The sequence below is a fragment of the Pinus tabuliformis genome, chromosome Q, assembly GCF_031772625.1.
Source record: "Pinus tabuliformis cultivar Carrire ecotype Pingquan chromosome Q, CPIR1, whole genome shotgun sequence".
Taxonomy (NCBI): domain Eukaryota; kingdom Viridiplantae; phylum Streptophyta; class Pinopsida; order Pinales; family Pinaceae; genus Pinus; species Pinus tabuliformis.
This window is the reverse complement of record NC_142296.1, coordinates 982920941-982944715: the sequence shown is the minus strand read 5'-3', so window position 1 is coordinate 982944715 and position 23775 is coordinate 982920941. Positions and strand designations below refer to the sequence as shown.

General features: G+C 36.7%; 1 protein-coding gene across 1 annotated transcript in view; it reads right to left on the bottom strand.

Annotated features, from left to right (window-relative positions):
* Positions 1-14211: 14211 nt before the first annotated feature.
* The window catches only part of LOC149222760 (uncharacterized), a 98000-nt gene continuing 88436 nt past the window's right edge, over positions 14212-23775 (bottom strand). Inside the window, exons 2-3 of the mRNA XM_089387668.1 lie at positions 14660-15002; positions 14212-14556 (exon numbers count right to left, since the gene is read on the bottom strand). Coding sequence (XP_089243794.1) covers positions 14416-14556; positions 14660-15002 — 484 coding nt within the window. The 3' untranslated portion in view covers positions 14212-14415. The remainder of the gene's footprint in view (positions 14557-14659; positions 15003-23775) is intronic.

Below are 23775 nucleotides of genomic sequence, written 5' to 3'. Positions count from 1 at the left end.
GAAAGGGTGAATACATAATACCTCTTGAAGATCATTCCAAGAAGAAGAATCTGACAAGCTTAGTTGAGATGATATACCTTTAGATGTCAAAGTTTGTTGACAGATGTCAGTATTATATACATGATTATCTATTCTAATGCTATTGAAATTTGAAGGAGAACTAAAAGACCTAACACTAGGAAGACAAGGCAAAGAGATTTTATCATGACAAGATTCCATAGGATCATTAATATAAAAATCATTGGAAACTTGATAATCATGTATATCAGTATATAAAAAATGTGTTTATGTACAGGAAAATATGAAATAATAGAAGATGAATCAATTGACAGATTTGAATGAAGGTCTCTTTGTGATGAAGGTATTTCAACGATCTCATCATCGAAATATGTATCATATTTGGCCTCCCTTTCCTTAAATTGATCTAATTGGTTTGAGTCAGAAGAATCAACAAAAGGAAAGAAAGGTGATTGAAAATTATCAAGGATGAGTAAAGAGTCCTTCTCACACGAAATATGATAATAAAAAAAGATTGAAAACAATTTTTCATCGGAAAGATATATAATATCATTATGATTTGTACTCTGATCTTGGAAAAGGCCTAGGTACAAAAACTAATGAACTCCAAAGTATATCATGGTATGCACATCCATATGATTTTCCTCATCATGGATGTGATGAAAAGTGTGGAGTGAAGATGGATTTTCTGTTAAAATTGAGTCTACTTTCAAAGGAAAATTATCACATTGTTCATAATTAATTTCTTGAGGTGTGATAGTTTTTGCTGAAATTAAATGAGATTGATTAGAATGCTCAACAGGATTAAGAAATACATTAAGAGTGTCTTGTTTTTTTGTTTTAGTTTCATTATGTCTACTGGAAGAAACAAGAAATTGAAAACATTGTAATAAATCATCTTCAGAAGGAAGTTCTTTGAGAGGGAATAAAATTCATCAATTGATTCATTTTCTTACATCATCAAAGTTCCTATATCTAAACATAATTTTCATAATCATAAAATTGGTGTGTTGAAAGGAACATTTGAACAAAGTGTTCCCAAGAATGAATAGATTTATCTCGAAGTGAAGTATACCAACCTCTAATTCGACCTTTAAATGTGAGAGCAAATAACCTACAGATCTCGTTATCACAAGTGATATTAAAGGAATTTCATTTGACTAAAAATTGTGAAACATGATCGACAGGTGTCATGCCACTCTCACCGTCATATGTTGGTCTAATCAAAGACATGATAGGTTTCTTGAGAAAGTTTATGGTAGGTTCAGGTGAACTAAATGCATGACCCAAGGATGAGCCATGATAAACAAGATAAAATTTCACACAGATAGAAATTTGTGGTCGTCCTTCTAGCACCAAAAATGTTCATGCCTAGAAATGCCCTGGCTCAACACATGAGAAATTATCCGATTTAAATGGCTAATTAATTTCTCATATGGCTAACTATTTAAAAGCCCAAGTTACAAATGTGTGCCATATAAATTAAAATCGATATTTACTCTCCATCTGTAGATTGTGTTTTAGGGATATTTCTGTAAATAACACCAAAATAAAAATCTATTAAGAGATATGGACTATATTAAAAATTATTATACATATTTTTAATGTTAATGCATTGTGACCTATGATAATATACACCATAGTCATTTGGAACGTGGACTTTAGTGAGCAAAAATGACTTTTCATTGCAAATCGATGAGTTTATTAACAACGAAAATCAAAGTGAGGAAGTCTTTGGTTGATGGCATGGTTTATTATGTTTGTTGATTGATTGATGAAATGGCACGGGTTAAAAAATGATATTTACCAAATAAATATGCAACTTATATAATATATTTTCAAAATGATTATTTGTTTTGTTTTAAATGAATTTGATGGTTTATATATACATTATAATACAACTAATATATAACTAATATTGTGAAATAAAAGTTGGACCAAAACTCATGAAGAAGATCAAAAGGAAAGCGTCACAAAAATAATCAAGTTTTCAAAGAGATGTGCCTATATTGCATGTGTTAAATAAGATATCGAGATCATTTACCTTCAAGAATTAGGTGACCAAAGGGTGAAGATAGAGGCAAATTCTATAAACTAAATGCGAAATGTGAGGCGATATAACAAAAATGAGACCAATGGTGCAAACATCGCTCTAAGGACAGGAATAATAACGTGAAGTGATACAAGTTTCGTCATGTGATGAAAGGGGCAAACACAAAAAATGTCACTTAATGCAAATGCAAAATAAGACCAAAAGCAAGCAAAATGAGAAGCAATTTGATCAATCGAACAAGGGTCCCCATTTATTGTAAAAGAAATACCAAGCCAAAATGGGGGTTGTTGTAGCTACAACAAGCGGCTATCAATATTTATTGTAGTAAACAAAGTTCAGTTTCATAGAATTATTGTGGCAGATTCCTTGGTTGACACCTCTTGTAGCACTAATGCTTGTAAATGCATATGGTGAGTTAGTTGTTGGTTTTCATTAATGTGTTTTCCAAAGATATATTTAGCAGAGATATTGAGGCAACAAGTTGTGGTTGCAAGAAAGGACTTCACTAGAGTCATATCTTCCATATGTTAGTTGAATTGACAAAGCATGATGTATGATGAGCTAATGTAATGGTTGAATTTGGGTGAGTGTTGGATAGAGTAATGTGATGAGTCATGCATGAATCAATTTTGTTGATTGTCAAAATTTTGTATGATGATGTATTTTCATTGTGATGATGTTGGATAGGGTTTGGCATTGATGTCTTGGCTGAGTGAGAAGGATTTTTGTGGTTGTATCTTGCTAATAGTTTATGAGTATTTATATTTTTGTGAGCTTGAGTATGCCTTGTATGTGTAGAGACTTTGATTGATTGTTGATGTTTGTGGCTATGACTTGCCAATAGATGATTTGGTTATTGCAAAGAGAGTTTTGTTGAAAATTGTGCAAAGGTCAGATGTTTATTCAGTTATTGAGATTGAACAAAATGTTGTATGTGGGTCTAGTTTGAAAATTGGATGAAATGTGGCCTATAGTATTTGTGTTTGAGTGAGGTCGATCCAGTGTGAAATATTTTGAAGCATGGTCCACTGAGGGTTTGAGGGTTGAAGCCTTCAACGAGGGAGTGGTTGATTCCTTTCGATAGTGGACGATAAAATTTATCATGGAGTAGTGGCTTCCTTCTAGTGGTAGATAGAGAAACAAGAGGAGGTGGTAGCCTCCAGTAGGTAGGAGCCTGCGCATTGGTAAGAGTCTGCGCAAGTGCAAGATGTAATAGAAGATTTTCTTTGTAATAATGAGAAGAAGACAAAAACAACAAAAACAATCATTTTCCCCAGTTGGGGTTTCCACCTAATATCCATTGTTCCTATGTGATGATGTGCTTGTTGATCAATTGATGTGCTTTATGTGTATATGCTTTCATATACTGCTCACAATTTACTTATGTTACCTGGAAATGTTTAACTCGGTTGTTCATTAACATTGTAAAAGAAAAATGAAAATACTAATTGCATGAAATATTGATTCACCTCTCCCCCAGTGTTTCTAACAATTGATATCAGATCCAGGTCCTTCAAGAAGTAGTTTGATTGCTAGAAGGAAGATCCTGCAAAATGAGCAACCATGACAAAGTCTTATCAACCAATTCAATGGAACAAATTTCACATTATGGAATATTAGAATGAGGTATTACTTGTAATCTCTTAGAGTTGATGTTTGGGGAGAAATAGAAAGTGGGTACCAATACCCTAGATCCATTCCATCATATGATGTAAGCAAGAAACAATATGAAAACAATGCCAAAGAAACAAATTCTATTATGGTAGGTCTTGCAAAATCAAAATTTGTGAAGGCAACGCAATACAACACCACAAAATAAATCTGGGATGAATTCGTAAACAACTATGAAGGGGATACAAAGGTAAAATGTGCTAAGTTAAAATCATATAGAATTCAATATGAAACTCTTAAAATGCATGAAAATGAAAGTGTTGCCAATTTTTTTTCTTAGAGTAGATGAAGTAGTAAATATTATGAAGGGTCTTAGTGATAAATTTGAGGACTCTACAATTTTTGAGAAGATATTAAGGTGTATAACTCCCACGTTCAATGCTAAAGCTTCAACAATTGAAGAAATACAGTATTTGAGTCAATTATCCCTAGAAAGACTCCATGGTATTTTGACATCTTACCAAATGAGGACAAAAGGGAACCATCATAAGCCAAAGAAGTTTCCTTCAAAGCTACAAGCAAAGGCAAACAAAAGAAAGAACCTGAAAACACATACTATATCTCAAATGAAGAGGAGGAAAGCTTCGTCAAGAAGTTGCAATGGGAACCATAAATTTCAAAGGTAAGATCTCATTTGAATGTTTTACTTGTGGAAGGGTTGGAAACTATTCTGCTAAATTCCCATACCAAGATAATGTTGATAAGAAAGAGAAGGGAAATAACATCTCCAAGAAAAATGTCAAAAGTAATTTCTCGAAGCAGAAAAGTTTTTATTCTAATGAATATAGTGAAGATACATTGGATGATAAGGTAGATGAAGATTCAATTTCTAAATTTGATTACAGAGTTCTTATGGCTCTTGATTATCAATTGGTTAGTGAATCAGATCATTGTGAAACATATGATTTTGAAAGCATTCAAAGAAATTGATAGGCTTAGAAGTATGAACAAAGGTTTGGAAATCAAAGAGAGTAGTATTTTTGAAGAAATAAACCTGCTAAAGACTCACCTGGAAGAAGCTAAAAGAAGAGAGAAGTTTTGATGAAACAACTTCAAGAGAAAGTGAGGTATTACGAGAAGTTGGAATAAAATATTGTGGCACTAAGGAAACATTTTGCGAAAACAAAGTATCATCCATATTGGAGCCTCAAATGGGTAAAGGCATCTAAATCACTAGAGAATATTATTAATGATCAACACTCTCTAATTAAGATAGGTCTCGAATACAACGTCACTTAGAAACATAACAACAAGGATTCAGATCCACACAGATATGTTAAGGAACTGAAGAGAATTAATAATCAACATAATACATGAAGCAATAAGATCCAACAAAGTAGATTCAAACAAGTCACTCACAAGCAAGGAAGCAATCAATATCAGAGAGAGGATCAATCTTCAAGTATAAAAGTTTATTTAATAGTTATTGTTTTACTTGTAACCTATTTGGCCACAAGGTCATTTACTGCAGATATAGCAAATGGAGTAGAGGCAAAAGACATCCAAGGCTAAGACTTAGCACCAACATCAAACAATATTCTTATCTTGACCATATGAGGTGTTACACATGTCAAAATCTTGGACACATGGCCAAAGATCATAGGAAGTCTAGAATTTTTAGGACATCCAGTCAAAACAAGTAGTTTATTAAGATTTGTAGGAAGGAGTAGCAGCTAGAGAAGTAGGGGAGATAGTCCCCACTGCATTCTATTATACCTTATGCATATTTATAAAAGGATTGCATAAGTGCATAAGAGGTGGATGAGCTCAGTGGGAGCAATGCATGGAAAAGAAGGTTTACATGCGTGCTATTTCATTAGTTCAACTTTAATGATGTTTTGGAGACATGGAAACCAAAGAATATGACCCCATGTGCATGTTTAAGGTTCATATTTGATGTGAGCTAGGGTTTTCTATTATTCTCTTGACTAATGTCATTACTATAATACGCGATGAAAACATGAGTTGCTAGATTATTTTTGTTTTTTGGGGGATAACTTGTGGCTAGGGTTTGCAAATTCCTATCCTTTCTTATGTTGATTATATGCTTCAAGATTTTTTCTACTAATGTTGCATCTGTTGAGGATATTTTTATCAGGATTTTGATAGAGGATTTGTGATGTGAGCATGAGCACAAATCTCTTTAGGAGAGAGATCATAAGAATATGACACATGCCTAGGGGGAACATTTCATATGCTTCTAGTGTTTTAGTGATTCATTGTTGGCATTATGGTTCCTTGATAGCAGAAAAGAGAATGCACGTATCTGACATTGGTTTATTGTAGGAGTTATCATAGTTTGAGAAGTATGTAGCTGCCATTGATATGTGTATGCTGCTTGGGATTTTTATCTCATGAGTAGAGAGTGTGTTGACCTTGATAGCGAGAGGTCAAATATATGATGAGTTAACGAGTTGTTGATGGTGCTTCATTGCAAAATCTTATATTGTTGTTGTTGTTGTATAGATCAGTTCCCTTACATTGCTTCTTTGGTGCACTATTTAATTGACCACTCATTACTGATGTTGGAAGTATTGATGGTGTATTAACTCATCTGGTGCTAGTGATGGTTTTGTTGCTTGTTGATTTGTTGCCCAAAGCTAGAGTTGGCGCTATAGAAGAATGTTTCTATATGGTTGAGCCTCATGATTGATATGTTGTTGTCACTATGTCATGATCAAATTATCATGTTCTTGATACCTATATTGGTTATCTTGTGCTCTTGCCATGACCTTGCTACAGAGAGCTTATTATTGCAATTGATTGGTATTTGATATCCAACTAATCAGTCTTACTTGATGTTATATTTAATGGCTTGTGAGGACTTTAGATGCTACAAAGAACCTTCATTGACAACACATTTATGTTGCTACTGAGATTTTAGATTATGGTTGAAGTATTGAAAGAAACCACGTGTTAGCATGTGCTATGGTATTGTACTTTCACTACTTCTAGATAGAGCACATATTATTGCTCATGGAAGCCATGTATTTACCTCACATCATTATGTTGAGCATGCATAGATGAGAGAAGATGTGTGCATTTGTATAAGACATGTAACATTATTATTTCATCTTTTGATGCATTGAGAGACACATTGTGTCCAACATGTATTGTAGAGGTGTGAGGTGTGCCTTGTTCAACTATGTATGGGCTATTATATGTCAAAGTCTTGCCTTGTATATCATTGACATAACCCTTATCTCATTTTTTTATTGGGTCATTTGATGGAATGATGTAACTTGGGTCCATGTAGTCATGAGTCATTGGTTGGTGATAGGCATGCTTATAGAAGAGTCATATATTAGTCATATGTGCTTATTACAACCATGTATTTGCTCCAAGAATATTTGTACTTGTATTACACATCATTGTACACCAAGTCAAAAAGTCAATTAGTCTCTTAAACTTGGCAAGGATGTTTATTGCAGAGAAGTAGAAGTGTTGGTATAGTAGCAAAGAGAGTATGCTTGCAGCCCCATTATATGCTTAGGGGGAGCATGGTCAACATGAGAGGTTATGGTGTTGATCAAAGATATGTTTTGCAACCGAGCTCTTTGTTTCACATACTTATTTTGCAAGAGAAACATCGACTTCTATCATAAGATCATTTTGTATGGTGTTGAGCATTTTAGGGGGAGAGAAGGATTTGAAGCTCATTTTGTATGGTGTTGTATGCTAATGTTGGCGTTGCTATGAGATTCCCTTTGCCATTGATTGCAAAGGGGGAGAGAAGGAATTTATGACTTGGTGTTTTGCAAGAAGTTGACATCCTGCCAAAGGGGGAGAATGTTGGAAACATGGTTGACATTGAAGTCAACAAGTCAGCATTGACGTCAACAGGTCAATCAAGTTGTGATGCTTATAGAGGAATTACAAGAGGATACAAAGGTATCTGGAAAGAGGTCTTATGATGATGTCTTGATGCTTGCAAAGGAAGTTGGACATGCTCTGAAGATACTTGGTAAAGTGTTTAAGTAGTTTGACAAAGTTCTAGGCAGAGAATCTTGGTAACACACAAGTTCAAGTTGTCCTGATGATGGATCCCGATTGGGATTTGAAACGTTGGCAGAAAATGGTTCTTATTGTGGATTCTCCGGTAACTAAGTCGAAGGTAATTAACCACAGAGGTCTTAAATCCAACGCACACTTTGTTTTGAGCAACCCGCACTATAACGTGGGTCACCTACTTTGCAGGTTGAGTTATAACACACCTCTTTTGCTTTGAGAACTGAGTTACTGAACTTGTAGGCAAAGAAATTAAAAACCTTGCTTGCAAAACCATTGAATTGCATAAGGAATTCTTGTGTGCAAGGATGTCTAATGTCTATTTGATACGGTCAACATTACCATCAACAAAATATTTGGATTTTCAAATGGTAATTTTAAGGAAGAAAATCTATAAAAAAGCAAGGAGTTTGATCAATCTAAGTGTGTATTTTTCATGAGTGATGTTCTAGAACATGTGAGTGCACTAGTGAGCAAGTGTCGATTATGATTTGAGTGATCTAAATGTGCATAGATATGATGGTTTGGCAAGTATTCCTTGAACAATCTCAATTTACTTACATCATATATTAATGACAATGATCTGGTCCTATCTCATTAGTGCGCATTGATCTGTTGAGCAGAGAATCTGAAGGTAGACATTGCTTAAGTATACACATAGACAATATGTTTATCTTTTGGTTTGGATCAATTGTGTATAGTTTTTAATTGTTGAAAGATCCATATCTCTGGAGGTTCATTTTGTCAATATGCACCATGTCTTAATCATTGGAGGTTTTCTTTTATGTGCACCCGATTTTAGATAATTGGAGGTTCATCTTTGTTTATATGCATCATATTCTTGTTGGAGATCTCTCAAGATTTATGTGCACCACATATTCACTGCTCTTCTCCTTAAATCTATCCAGTGCACATAGTTAAGATCTGATCTTGATTAATGAAGATTACTTGATCAACCAAGCTTAATGATTATACAAGACCTCACTTAATCAAATAGCATGGGTGCATGGTAGCTAATCTGTTGGAGGTTTCCTTGTATGCACATTATATAACTATGGTTACTATAATTCTTGTTGAGCATTGAACATCTAGTGTGACTGCAAAAAGTATATGATAGAGTCGTGTATCCAGAGATTGTCATAAGGTCTTGATCTTCATGACTATGTATTAGCTTCTGTTGTATTTAAAAAGATCCTAAAGCAACAGAGGTGAATGTGCAGTACGGTGACCATTGAGATCAGTGCTTTGTTTTCATTCATGACAAAGGTATGGAAGAGATTGTATGCAGGGGTTAAGTGAATGCACATTTCAAAAATCAGAGGTTCTTCTATGAACTTGATGGGTGTAATGTTGATGTTTGTCTTTTGATGAGTACTCAGAAAAATTGTATTGATGATCTCATGCATGGTGTATGCTTCAACGCAGGAATTGTTACAGTGAATGCAGAGTAATGTGCTTATTGCAGGTATTTGATGCAAGAGAGTAAATACACATTTGTTTAGAGACTTTCAGTATTTATTGTAGTAACCAAAGTTCAGTTTTAGAGAATTATTGTGACAAAGTCCTTGGTTGACACCTTTTGTAGCACTAATGCTTGTAGATGCATATGATGAATACATTTTTTATTGTCATTAATGTATTTTCCATAGATATGTTTGGCAGAGATATTGAGGTAACAAGTTGTGGTTGTAGGAAATAACTTCACGAGAGTCATATCTTCCATATGTTAGCTGAATTAACAAAGCTCGATGTATGCTGAGCTAATATAATGGTTGAATTTGAGTAAAGTCAAAGTGTTGGCTAGAGTGATGAGATGAATGATGTATGAATAAATTTTGTGGAATGTCATAATTTTGTATGAAGATGTATTGTCATCATGAAGCTATTGGATTAGGGTTTGGAATTGATGTGTTGGATGAGAGAGGGATTTTTGTGGTTGTATGTTGTTGATGGTTTATGAGTATTTATCTTGTGGTGGGCTTGAGCATGACTTGTATAAGTAGATACTTTGATTGATTGTTGATGTTTGTGGCCATGGCTTACCAATAACTAATTTGGTTATTGCCGAGAGAATTTTCTTGATAGTTGTGCAGACATCAAATGTGTATTCAGTTATTGAGATTGAATAGAATGTTGTATGTGGGTCTAGTTTGAAAATGGGATGAAACATGGCCTACAAGATTTGTGTTTAATTTAGGTGGATCTAGTGTGAAAGATTTTGAAACATGGTCCATAGAGGCTTTGAGGATTGAAGCCTTCGATGAGGGAGTGGTAGCTTCCTTTTGGTAGTGTTTGGCAAAATTGATTAGGGAGTAGTGGCTTCCTCCTAGTGGTATCTAGAGAAACAAGAGGAGGTGGTAGCCTCTAGCAAGTAGAAGCTTATGCACTGGTAAGAGTCTGCGCTTGTGCAAGATGTAATAGAAGATTTTCTTTATAATAATATGACAAAGACAACAACAATGGTGGTTTTTCCCAGTTGGGTTTTCCACCTAATATCTGGTGTTCCTATGTGATGATGTGCTTGTTGATCCATTGATGTGCTTTACACTTATATGCTTTTATATATTACTCACAATCTACATATATTATCTAGAAAATCTTTAACTCAATTGCTCATTAACATCGTAAAAGAAAAGTGAAAATACTATTTGCATGAAATATTGATTCACCCCCCAAGTATTTCTAACACTAGAAACAATTTTGGAAACGAGGACTAAGCAGTTGAAAAATCAGGCAATTATTGAGTACCTCATCAAATGGAAGAAGTGACATGGGAAGATGAGTGTTTCATGCATAAACACCCACAAATAATTAAGTTTTGAGAACAACACTTCTTTGAAGGGGAGGGGCATGTTAAGTGCTATATAAGCCCCATGTTAACTTCCAAAACCCCTTATTAGGCCCTAGATATTGAGTGATTACATTACTATTGTTATATTGTTATATAGGATAGAACCTCTCATGGTCCCATTTTATTATAATTGTATCATTTGTATCAGGAATATATACTAAGGAGACCTAGTCTTAGGATCATCAAATGTAGTCTTGTTCATTGTATTTATTATATAAGGAGGCTTATCCCTCAAACTGGATTGTAATTATTGGTTTCTTATCATTTTTAAGATGCAAGGATCATAACATAAAGGAAAAATATTGATGTCAAGTATAAAATATTGAACCAACCCATTTAGAGATAGGGGGTTTTTTTGAAACATGAAGCACTACTAAACCATTCTAGAACCATAGCATGATTGCATACCCTTCCCAAGCTAGAATTTTATTTTATCAATGCAACTAATTATTACTTTAAAAAAAGGTATAATTTCACCATGTTGAGTGAGTGGAAAAGCAAAATGTGCGATTTTGGTTATCTAATACAAGGTTAATGATTATTGATACAATGACAAAGAGTTTACCCAAAAGAAAATTCGCACATCACAAAGATGGCTTCAATGTTGCGCATTTCAATCATACTTGAATCTATGTATGTTGGGTTCTTGTAAACTTCAATGTTGTGGATTTCGATCATACTTGAATCTATGTATTTTGTGTTCTTATGAACGCTACACTATCTAGGAATAGTGTAAATAGAAGTTCAGATATTTAAAATGTTAGTGTCTAGGTGTTTACAATTGTTCTAGATATTGAGTTTATAGGAACTTTATAGTTCACTATGTAAGGTTTGTGGGTTTTCCAATGACATCTTATGAATTTTGTAGGAAATGTTTGCAAATGCCATAAAGAAGGATGCAAGTTCTACAATAAGGATTTTCAAGTATCGCAAGTGGAAGGTCTATGGATGGCCGAAGTTAAGTTTGTGAATGTGGTAAGAGTAGTTTGCAAATTGTGGCAAAGCCACAAAGCACAAGCTTTTGGTTGCAAAATTGTTGATGCACTTCATAATACTACTTGTGGTCATGAATGTACAAACAAATGAACATATGTGGGAATGGGGAAGATCATATAATGGCCTAACATTGCAAAATTCAATTTAGTTGTCCATTAGGAATATAGGAATAGTGTTTTAATTGATTTATACATGTATAAATATGTGGTTTACATGTAATGATGAATGAGAGCATGTGCAATTGTCCTCTAGTTCATGAAAACATACTAGAGATTATTCTCCTTGAAATACTTTATTATGCATGTTTTTTCCCAAAGGAAAACATTCTTGTGAAACCCCTAGTCTCTCCCCCACATTTCAGAAATGATACTCAATGTAAACCCATTGATGTTGATTATGGAACCTAACATGACAACGACATTGAGTGACACAGGGAAGAAAAACAATGAGTGCAAAGGATCAACCCCAACACCTCATGCATGAAGCTCAAAACACTTGACCACATGAGTTATCCCTTTAGACTATTCTATGTGTTACATAACGTGATTGCATTGTTATTCTATTGCATACATGTAAATAATGCATGATTTCTAACAATGACAATATGCTTCACTGTTTGAGTACTAGTGTAAGCATTTGCCCCATATTCAATTGAGATTATTCTTAGACACATTAAATTTAAAAGTTGAAAGTGGCTTCTACAATTGGAGCCAATTTGTTTTAAGTTTCTCAAATGAATTCTTAGTCCTTCCATTCATGGTGCATAAAGTTTCTAGTGATCAATGACCAACCCTTGGTCTAATTTTCCATTCTATGTATTGCCTTTCTTCCTCCATTGCGTGGAGAATCCCAATTTCTTCATTGTACTATCACCTTGCCAAATAAAATCGATCATTGGCCTTTTTATTGAAATTTCTCTTGTTTCCTTCCAGCAAAAGATTTCATTATAAATGTTGAATTAATTTACTGTAATCATTCAATGATGCTCACCATATTTTGCAGCTTTCATTGACATTGCCATCCATAATCTATTGGTTTGATTTTGTTTTGGGCTTCTTGGATGACTTCTTGGTCCTTCCATTTATCGTGCATATAGTTTCTAGTGTTCAATGGCCAACCATTGCCCTAGCTTTCCAATCCCTGCATTGCCCTTCATCCTCCACTACTTGGATGATACCATTTTCTTTATTACACCGTTACTTAGTCAAATAAAATCAACTATTGGCCTCTTTCTTTCTTGAAACTTCTTTTGTTTCTTTCTTGCAAAAGATTCCATTTATGAATGTTGGATTGATTTATTGTAATAATTCAAAGACGCTCAACATATTTTGCAACTTTTTCCGACAATACAATCCACATTACATTGTTTTAAATAACCTCTTCCACATCTACTAAGTATAGGCACACATTTTGAACAAGCAATGACGATTTCTCCCTTAAAAGTACATGCACTTCATCAAACCTTCAAAGCCTCTTTCTCATATAAGCTTCCTTGTTATGAGTTTGTGTTGTATTTAAAGGCACATACTGAAATCATGTGCTATAACTTGCCATCTCATAGGAAGTTCCATGTCTTATCCTTTAAATTGTGTTCCTCCTTCATTAGGAGTTGCAACCCATTCCTTTTCCTTCACTGTGAGCTGTACCCCGTTCCTTTTCATTCCTTATGACCTGTACCCCACATTAATGTCCTCTCTTTTCCTCTAGGTTTTTCATTGGAGAATATCCTTTGCTTTATTGTATGAAATTGCTCCATATAAGAATGTATAATGGCACCTCAATAACTAAATGAATAACACAGAAGCCAAATGTTTGAAAAAGTCAGAACAAAGAAAAAATGTTAAGTGTCAAACATTTGGGTTTCAGAAGTATTTTTTTGTTTTTATCTTAAAACATACGATTTTGTTCTTGTCCAAATATTGTCAGAATAGATGCAAAGGAATAATGATAGTTATGTATTCCACAGTTTGTTTCACTAAGATTAAGATAGGCACAATAGTTGAGGCTTTATTTGGACAAATTGGATGATATAACGCATGCGCTTTAAGTACCATGAGTCATTGTTTAAGATTCCTATTTAAATATAATTTTACATATAAAATAATCATAGGTACCCAATTGAATTCATGATGTATTAAAATTCGATTGTCAATTGTTTAAAAGAACTGTGGAAATTGCATCCCTTCCAGATTTGATGTTTCTTAGAAAAACAAACATAAACAATAGTTGGCATTGTGTCAGTCTCGCTTATGACTAACTCTGGTTAAATAGTTGCTATCTTCTTCACTTGGCCACTGCATAAAGCAATTATAAGTATCAACAACATAATATGATTCTGCAAGGCAAGTGGATCGTCCAAGTAGAATTACACGAAGAGAATATCACTTACCATTGTCGTGGCCAAAGATTTCTGAAATCACTTGTTGCCAATGCTTCCTAAGTTAAACATGCCCAAAAATTGACAACTCAAAAAGACCTTTGTGAAGAGGCAGGATGAGCTCAGGATCACTATGATACCAACCCAGGAAGAAACTTTCAAACAGAAATATTGGAATACTATTACTTCTTATAGTTCCGTTTTCATGCCCAATACCAGTCAGAAAGACAGAAAGCGTTTCAGAAATCACTGTTAATGTTTATTAAAATTGTTATATATCACACTCTGCAGAATTTCCATATACATATGGAAAGGAAAACTCGTTTCAGAAATCACTGTTAATGTTTATTAAAATTGTTATATATCACACTGCAGAATTTCCATATACATATGGAAAGGAAAACTTTTTGCTAGATTTAGCTTCATAGAAATTACAGAAACTCAGTATTTTATCAAATCCAAACTTTTTAACCACGACACCACCTCTGCAAGACCTTCCCTTAATGTTCGGGGCTTATAACCCAACTCTGTCTTTGCTTTATCACATGAATAAGCCCACTGATGCTTCAGAACATATACAGTCTGCACATTGCATGAAAATTTGTTAGTGTCTTAAGTGTATACAAGAGTAGAATCTTAAAATTTGTGAAGCCACGAAACCATGTTTTAAACCAGAAAGACGTACCGCGTAACTGATGAAAGGGAGTTTTCCAATGATTCGAGCCCAAAAGACTGAAAGCCAGCCATAAGTTTCAAGTACCCATAAGGGGATATGAAAGGATGGAGGTGCAGTCCCTGTTAAGTTGGCTGCAAGATTAAAGACATCGACAAAGGAAGCATTTTCTCCTGTAAGTAGGTACCTTTCACCTTCTCTGCCTTTATGAATTGCTGCTACATGAGCGTACGCAACATCATCAATATGAGAAAACGAAAACTTCTCTTTCCCATAGCCAATATATCCAGGCAGCCGTCCATTAAATCGTTCGAGCATCTGGAAAACAAAGTCTGTCAAAAAATTAGCATATGTACTAAGTAGTCAGAACCAGATTCTTTAATTTAGTAATTAGCAACCAAATGTTGCATTTATGGAATTTATGGCAACATGGAATACTTTCTAAACCTTCTTAAACCATGGCTTCTGTATTCTATTATGGAAGCTCCAAAATTTAAACGATTAGCCCAAATGCCCAATTTGTTCCCCATTAGAAACCAAAAGTGATCACAATGATAAAAAGACAAATTAGCAGGTAAGCTACAGCTGAGCCAACTAAGGGGTGCTTGATTCATCCCCTGGGAGAAATGTAGGTAGCTACAATCATAAAATGTAAGAAAAAAGAGAAACACACTAAACTATACAGTACAACAGGAGGCAAAAAAATTGTATACTTGGTGATCCGCTCAATAAAGCCCAGCAATATGTACTTTAATATTGGTACATACTCCTTTCCTGGGGAAATCCATATGTGGAGACACTCACCATACAGAATTTTGGTAATATGAATTGAAGTGAGGACTAGCAAATAGTTACTGTTAGGATCTTCCGACACATAGGAAATAGTTAAGTACAACTTGGTCTAGTATAGAGTTAGGTATAGAGTTAGGTAAAGTGTGTTTCTTTACTATGTACATTTTGTAACTTACAATCCGACGGTCACGATATGTAGTGATCCGACGGTTCATTCTCTCCTCGGTATTACCGACACTTGATCCGTGGCTTAACACCCGATTGGTCCATGATCTCTATTTAAAGAGCATGGAGGGTCATTTGTAGGGTAATCCGTTTATGAGAGAAGCATATGTAAATTTTCATTCTTTTATTAATAAATTGCCTGAAATGGCCGCGTTGGCTCAGGCCATGGACTGTTTCCCTCTTTAAGGGTTTTAACCACGTCAAAATACTGGTGTATTGATCTGTGATCTGTTTGTGAGCGGTGTCATTTGGTGTTCTGTCTGAGGAACTTACCCTATAAATTCCTACATGGTATCAGAGCTATTTGAGGGCCGCGTCCGTTGGTGATCCAAATCTGAAGCCAGTAGCACTGCATCCGACTGCCGTTTCCTAGATCTACTGTTTCTGACTGCTTTCGGGTTGAGAGGACTGCTCTGTTGTGTTGGGAGCATCTGTTCCAATGAGGAACCCCTTTCGTTTCACGCGAAAAGGTTTCCGGTAGCCCTAGCTGCGTCATTTTTAAGATCTGGAGGTATACAGTGTTTATTTGCAGTTTACAATTATTTTCTCTCTGTTTATTTCAGTTTCGGTTTATTTAGCTTTTTTTTACCGGATCTATACCTTTCATTTCTGCGTATGCTCTTTGCCCTGCGACTCTGTGCGATCTGGGCAAATCAGAAATAAAAAGGAAAGATTTTTCTCATGTGTATGCTTTTTTCCGCTGTCCCTTAGTGTGATCTCGGAAAATCAGAAACATTGAGGAAAATATTTAGTTTCCGGCTAAAGCTAACTTTGAGCCGCAAGGTTCATTTTTTAAAATATCTAGTTTCCGGCTAAAGCTAACTTCGAGCCGCAAGGTCCGTTTTTTTTTGTATGTCCGTGTTGGGTTTTGTGTTTTTTGTTTTGTAGGGAAAAAGAGCTTTCTCAAAGCAAGCACGTAACCCAAAGCATCAACCAACCCCCCCCCCCCCCCCTCTCTCTCTCAAACTTTTTGTATAGCTCACTTGGTGCAAAACTAATTTATGAGAGTAGAGGTCTTGGGTTCAAATCTCCATTTTGTGGGGGCAGATTTTTATTTCCGCACATTCCCGCACTTCATCGGCGACTTCGTCAATTTTTTTTCAAAAAGTCATAACTTCTTCATCCGGAAGCCGTTTTCAGAACCGTTTTTTTTTAAACAGCCTAATTTTTCGAGATCTTTCCATTGGTTCACTTAGTTTCAGCATCTACAACTTCAGTTTCTGTTAAAAATGGAAAGTCCGTGCCAAGTCATTCTTCATAGCACTAATTACTTCCAATGGTGGTCCTACATTGTGGATTTACTTAGAAGTAAAGGTCTTTACAGAATAGCCACAGGCCAAGAGACAAAACCGAAAGATGAAGATAAGGCAGCTAAATGGGAAAATAGGCAAGACCAAGCACGTGGGTTGATAGGGATGTCTATTTCTCCAGATCTTAGATTCCATATTCCAGAACTTGATACTCCTGATGAAGCACTGCAACAAATCACTAATGTCTTTGGAATTAAAAATGAACTTAAAGCCCATCAACTTGAAAATGAATTGCTTACATTGGACCCCAATAATTTTTCTTGCATTGAAGATTTTTTGTCCAAGTTCAAGACCCTTAGACTTCTCTTGGAAGGTGTTAAGGTTAAGAAAGAAGATAGTAGCCTTATCTACTCCATTCTTACTAAGTTGGGACCAGCCTATTCTGTGTTTGTTTCCACCTTCCATTCTACAAGAGAAGCCTTCATTTCTCAAGGACAAACCTACAAGTCCCCTTCCTTTGATTCCTTTTGTGATTCTTTAATAAGAGAACAAGAAAAACTCTTACACCTTGGTCTTCTTCATCTTGGAAACTCTTCTAAGAAAGTGTTAGCCGCCCAGCAACAACCAAATCCAAAGAATCCTAAGAAGTTGTATCCTAAAAAGAATGGTCCTAAACCAAACAAGGGTCCTAAGCAATTTCAGCCTCAAAATAAAAAATCACTTCAACAAAATGATAAGACAAATAAAAACAAAGGGAAGAAGACTGATAGACATTGCAACTTTTGTAATCGAGATGGCCACTTAGAATCCAAATGCTTTAAGAAGATGGAAGCCTTGGAAACAACAATGAAGAAGCATAACATCCATTTGGAGCAATCTTCAACTTCAACTTCATCTTCAGGAATGGCACTTTCTGCATATGGTTGTCAAGCATCTCGGTCTGGCTATGCACTAAATGTATCTTCTTCTTCTCATTCTCATGAGTGGCTCATTGATTCTGGAGCTTCTTATCACATGGCAAAAAACAAAGCCATGTTTTCTTCTTTAAATGATTGTAACACCAAAAATATATATGTTGGTGATGATAGATCTCTTAGTGTTGTTGGGACTGGAACTGTTCATCTAGACAATGGTCAGTTTAATGATGTATTATGTGTTCCAATCTTATCCTGCAACCTTCTATCTGTATATCAGATAACGCATTCAGGTGAAGGTAAAATCGTTGAATTTTCACCTCACGATGTTGTAATTAAGGACCTAAGAGATCCTAGACAGATTTTAGCTACTGGCATTGCTGATGATTCTACAAGGTTGTATAAGTTTCACAACTTTGGGTCATCAAATCTTCCCTCAGTATTTGTTGCTCATAATGATGAAGTGAGCAAACTTTGGCATGAGCAATTTGGTCACTTAAACTATCGCTCTCTTTAGAATCTATGTAAAGAAAATATGGTGACAGGTCTTCCAATGGTATCTTGCAGAGATGGTGTTTGTTCCGGATGTGTACTCGGAAAACATCATTGGGACAGTTTTGAAAAACGTGCCTCTTGGCACGCCTTAGCCCCTTTACAGCTCGTGCATAGTGATTTATGTTGTCCACTTCCAGTTGCTTCATTCTCTAGCTAATAGTATTTCTTAACTTTCATTGATGATCTCTCCAGACGCACTTGGGTATACTTCTTAAAACTCAAGAGTGAAGTATTTAACATGTTCTTGGCCTTTAAGGGCTTTGTTGAAAAACAATCTGGACATCAAATTCTTAAGCTAAGATCTGATAATGGCGGAGAATATGTTAAAAACACATTCATCAACTTTTGCACTGAGAATGGAATTCAAATGCAACATACTGTTCCATATACTCCACAACAAAATGGTGTAGCTGAAAGGAAGAATCGCACCTTAAAGGAAATGGCTAATTGTATGCTTCGATCTAAAGGACTTAGTCTTAATTATTGGGCAGAAGCAATTAACTGTGCAAATTACATAATAAATCGCACTCCTACTAAGGTTTTAAAGAATATCACTCCAGAAGAAGCATGGAGCTCAAACAAACCAGATGTAAGTCACTTTCGTGTTTTTGGAAGTGAAGCGTGGGCCCGTATTCCAGATGAGAAACATAAAGCTTTAGAACCAAAGAGTGAAAAATGTATTTTTGTTGGATATTCTGAAGATGTCAAAGGATATAGACTTATTCCACTTATGTCCAAAAATGTTATCATTAGAAGAGATGTAAAGTTTGATGAAAATATATCGGCCTGCGAGCCTAGTTCGGCGGATGTGCCACCTCTCCCTATCTCTTCTACTTTTGAAAATATTTCTTCTTCAGATGATGAAAATCCTCCCCCACCTTCTCAGGATCCTCCTTCAGCTCCTCAGCTTCCAAAATGGGTCCGTGCTACTTGGGATGCAGCAGGTGATCTTGCCGGTGATCCTACAGATCAGCGACGTACACGTTCTCAGTTCGAGAGAGCCTCTTCTTTACTGGCTCAAGCTTCAGTGAATTATGATCCTGACACCTTTGCAGAAGCTTCAGGCCATCCAGATTGGGAAGCAGCTATGAATGAAGAATATCATTCATTATTGGAAAATGATACATGGGATCTTGTTCCTCTACCAAAGGGACGAAAACTTGTTAGATGCAAATGGGTTTACAGAACCAAGTATGGACCAGATGGGAAAGTTGATAAACATAAAGCTCGTCTTGTTGCTAAGGGTTTTTCACAAGTTGAAGGCATTGACTATACTGAAACCTTCTCCCCTGTTGCCAAAATGAACTCTATCCGCCTTGTTCTTTCCCTTGCTGCCTCTTTCAAATGGGAAGTCCATCAGATGGATGTTAAATCCGCCTTCTTTCATGGGGACTTGCATGAAGAAATCTATATGGAACAACCTATTGGCTTTATACAAACAGACTCCAGCCTTGTATGTCGGCTTAAGAAATCCCTTTATGGTCTCAAGCAAGCTCCTCGAGCTTGGTATGCCAAAATGGATAACTTTCTTTTAGAATCTGGCTTCTCTAGGTGTCATTCTGACAATACTGTCTACACCAAGAAAGTGGGCAAGTCTCTTATCATTCTTGTTCTTTATGTTGATGATCTTATCCTGACTGGTAGTGATCCCAACCTTATAAACCATGTGAAGTCTAGCCTTAAAAGGAAGTTTGAAATGACAGACTTAGGACACTTACATTATTTTCTCGGTCTTCAAGTCTTGCAATCCAAGGAAGGTATTTCCCTTTCTCAGTCCAAGTATGCCTATGATATTCTACGCCACTTTCACATGGAAGACTGTAAGCCAACCCCTTCTCCCTTTCAGTCTGGAGTCAAACTTTCAGTCACTTGTATTTCTCCTGAAGTTGATGCTACCTTATATCGTCAACTTGTAGAAAAACTTTTGTATCTAACCCATACTCGTCTTGACCTTTCCTTTGCTGTTGGCCTTGTTGCTCGGTTTATGCAAAACCCACGTGAAAGTCATTGGAAAGAAGCTAAAAGAATACTTCGTTATGTTCGAGGTACAGTTCAGTTTGGGATTCATTACAGTGCCGAAGCATCTCCTCTATTGGTTGGTTTCACTGATTCCGATTGGGTTGGTGACCCTGATGATCGGAAGTCTACTGCAGGTTATGTGTTCACTCTTGGTTCAGGACCTATTACATGGGCTTGCAAGAAACAAGGTGCCATTTCTCTTTCTTCAGCAGAAGCAGAATATCGTGGTGCTGTAGAAGCTAGTAAGGAAGCCTTGTGGCTTCGTCAGATCCTGTCAGAGTTTGGCTTTCAGCAGCAGCATCCAACTACACTTTGGTGTGATAATCAAAGTGCCATTCAACTATGCAAAGATCTAGTCCAACATCAGCGCAGCAAACACATTGAATCGCACATGCACTTCATCAGAAAGCTCATTCACGACCATGTTCTTGAAGTGCAATATTGTTCAACAGATGATCAAGTTGCAGACATCTTTACAAAAGCTCTCACAGAGGTGAAGTTCACTAAACTTCGATTTATGGTTGGAGTTTAGGAAGTTGTCACTAAGGGGGGATAGGCTCTAGTGCCTCCTTCCTTCTCCTATTGTGTCATATTTGTAAATCCTTCAATCCTATCCCAAGTTGTTCTTAAGGAGGGATGTTAGGATATTCCGACACATAGGAAATAGTTAAGTACAACTTGTTCTAGTATAGAGTTAGGTAAAGTGTGTTTCTTTACTATGTACATTTTGTAACTTACAATCCGACGGTCACGATATGTAGTGATCCGACGGTTCATTCTCTCCTCGGTATTACCGACACTTGATCCGTGGCTTAACACTCGATTGGTCCATGATCTCTATTTAAAGAGCATGGAGGGTCATTTGTAGGGTAATCCGTCTATGAGAGAAGCATATGTAAATTTTCATTCTTTTATTAATAAATTGCCTGAAGTGGCCGCGTTGGCTTAGGCTGTGGACCGTTTCCCTCTTTGAGGGTTTTAACCACGTCAAAATACTGGTGTATTGATCTGTGATCTGTTTGTGAGCGGTGTCATTTGGTGTTCTGTCTGAGGAACTTACCCTATAAATTCCTACAGTTACCTACCATCTATGACAGATGAAGTCACCCAAAACCTGAAAGAGGATGTTTATACTATATAGCAATAAAATCATCTCTACTACAGAAGAAGTTAGAGGTGTGTTCTCTGTTGGATAGTTGCTTTCCATGTTTGGAAATGGTGCCATATCCCTGTTTGTACTTCTTTCTTTGCCTTTAGAATCTCTCTCTCTCTCTCTCTCCCCTCATGTGAAGGCCCATTGCTTTATGAAAGCAGTCACTGAGATAGGGTGCTGTTATCACCTGAAGAACCTCTCCTAGGTTGTATCTTGGAGATGCTCGGGAACATTAAAAACTCAACAAAATGTTGGAAATGGATGAATGGAAAGAATGATACTTGTCCAAGCCAGATAACCACTTCTACTATGCTTAACTCCAGACATAGGTACACACCCCCAGACTACAAGGCTTTAGACCACCAATTACTCACAGTTTGAGGATTAGGTGAACATGGAGAATACTGACCACACCAGCAGATGCACAAGACCATGTGATGGCTGGCTGCGACCAGTAAAGAGGTCTGCAAATCTATTTCCTAATACACAGATAGGATGACAGCTCTCTGGCACTAAGTAAACAGAAATTTGCATAACACATTCAATGATACATACTAGACTTCAACACAGAGGTGGGATAACAGCCCCTCTAATGCTAAATATCAAGAGCACATGAACAAATGCATAACAGGCACCGCCTAAAACAGAGTAGAAATGGAAAGTGAGCAATTAACAGCAAAAGAAGCTTGTATTAGTTGAAAATGAAGACCAGACGTTGCAAGTATCAAAGTAGTTACAGTCTCCAGAAGTTGAACCTTACATCAAAACAAAAACCATCAACCACCATTACATCTGTGTTCTGGGTATATATAGAGTTTCTTTACAAAAATGCTCTACTATTCTATGCATGGAGGGGTCATAATGGACCACCAACCGTTTTAACTGCCTGATGGAGTCTTTAGTACAATCTGCCTGCTTCAGTGCGTGAATCTGATCTTTTCTGATACTTTGTTGTCCTCCTCGAGCAGGTGGAGTGTAGCATGGATAAACTTTCATCACTGATAAATGTATTTAACTGCTCGAGGCTGGTCCTTTCTTTCTCGGCCGTCCTTCCTGTTAAATGCATTTGTTGGGGAGTAACTATGCCGAGTACTGCACACTGGCCACCTTCGTACTTTGGGAGTATGGGACAGGCTATGGGCGAGAGGACTGCATGGTGAACGCATGAACATGACGGGAGCAGATATTGGCCGTTAGATCAAGTGTATGAACGACGGAGATCTCTCGGTGGGAGGTATCGGGCGGAAGCAGGAGCGGGCGGTCGTGAGCCGTTGGATCTGAATGCAATAGATCCGACGGTCATTAGGCGGAAAAGATGTGCGGAGATTAACCAGCGGGGACGGGTGAACGGGTGGTAAGCAGTATTCCCCGCACCGCTATCGAGGTCGAGCGGTAATCGTACCATGGCGTGCGATACCTATCGTCGGGCGACACGTCGCAGATGGGACAGGGCAGAAACCACCTTGATCGCGCGTTAACGCGCGGTTAGTTTGCGAGCGCAGGGAATGCGATCGTCGTTGGATCGCGCAGTTGATGATCAGACGACGGAGGTTAAATTGCGCGTTTTTTTCGTCGGATGTGACGGGAAAAGGCTGGCGAAAGCGCGGGGTTATGTGAAGATAGTTATATGAGGATATTGACTTTGCGCTCGGGCTTAAGGGCAATAGGTTTTCTCTATAGTTTTTAATAATCGAGCCCGAGAAAAGGAGGTAAGAGGAGAGTGAGTGAAGTGAAAGGGGAGGTGGAATGATCAGTTATAGGCCTTCTTTAAGTAGAACCAAGGACCGAGCCTATTTCTGCTCCTCGAACATCAGCAAACCTGTAGCAGAGCTAACACTGGCTCTTTCTGGGAATGAGATCCTCCCTGTGAGGTCTCAAGAACCTGCAGATCAATGCCTTTCCTGTGAAAATCAATTAACAAAATTTCCTAGTGTTCCATTGGGCATGGAGTCTGATTGAACCTACACTAAACTGATAAAACAAAATATTTATAGCTTTAAGGCCAAAAGTCCTTAAACAACATAAATTTTCAAAAAACGCCCGTTAACTGAGCCATCAAAAATTGCTTCTCCTCCCATGCTTTTCAGCATGAATGTATTGTTCCCTTGGATTTGAGAAATGATAAAAGGCGCTGTCCAGAAAGCATCAAACTTCCCATGGTTGCCTTTCTTTTCTTTCAGTGCATCCACTTCAGAACCAAGTCTCCAACCTGAAAATTAT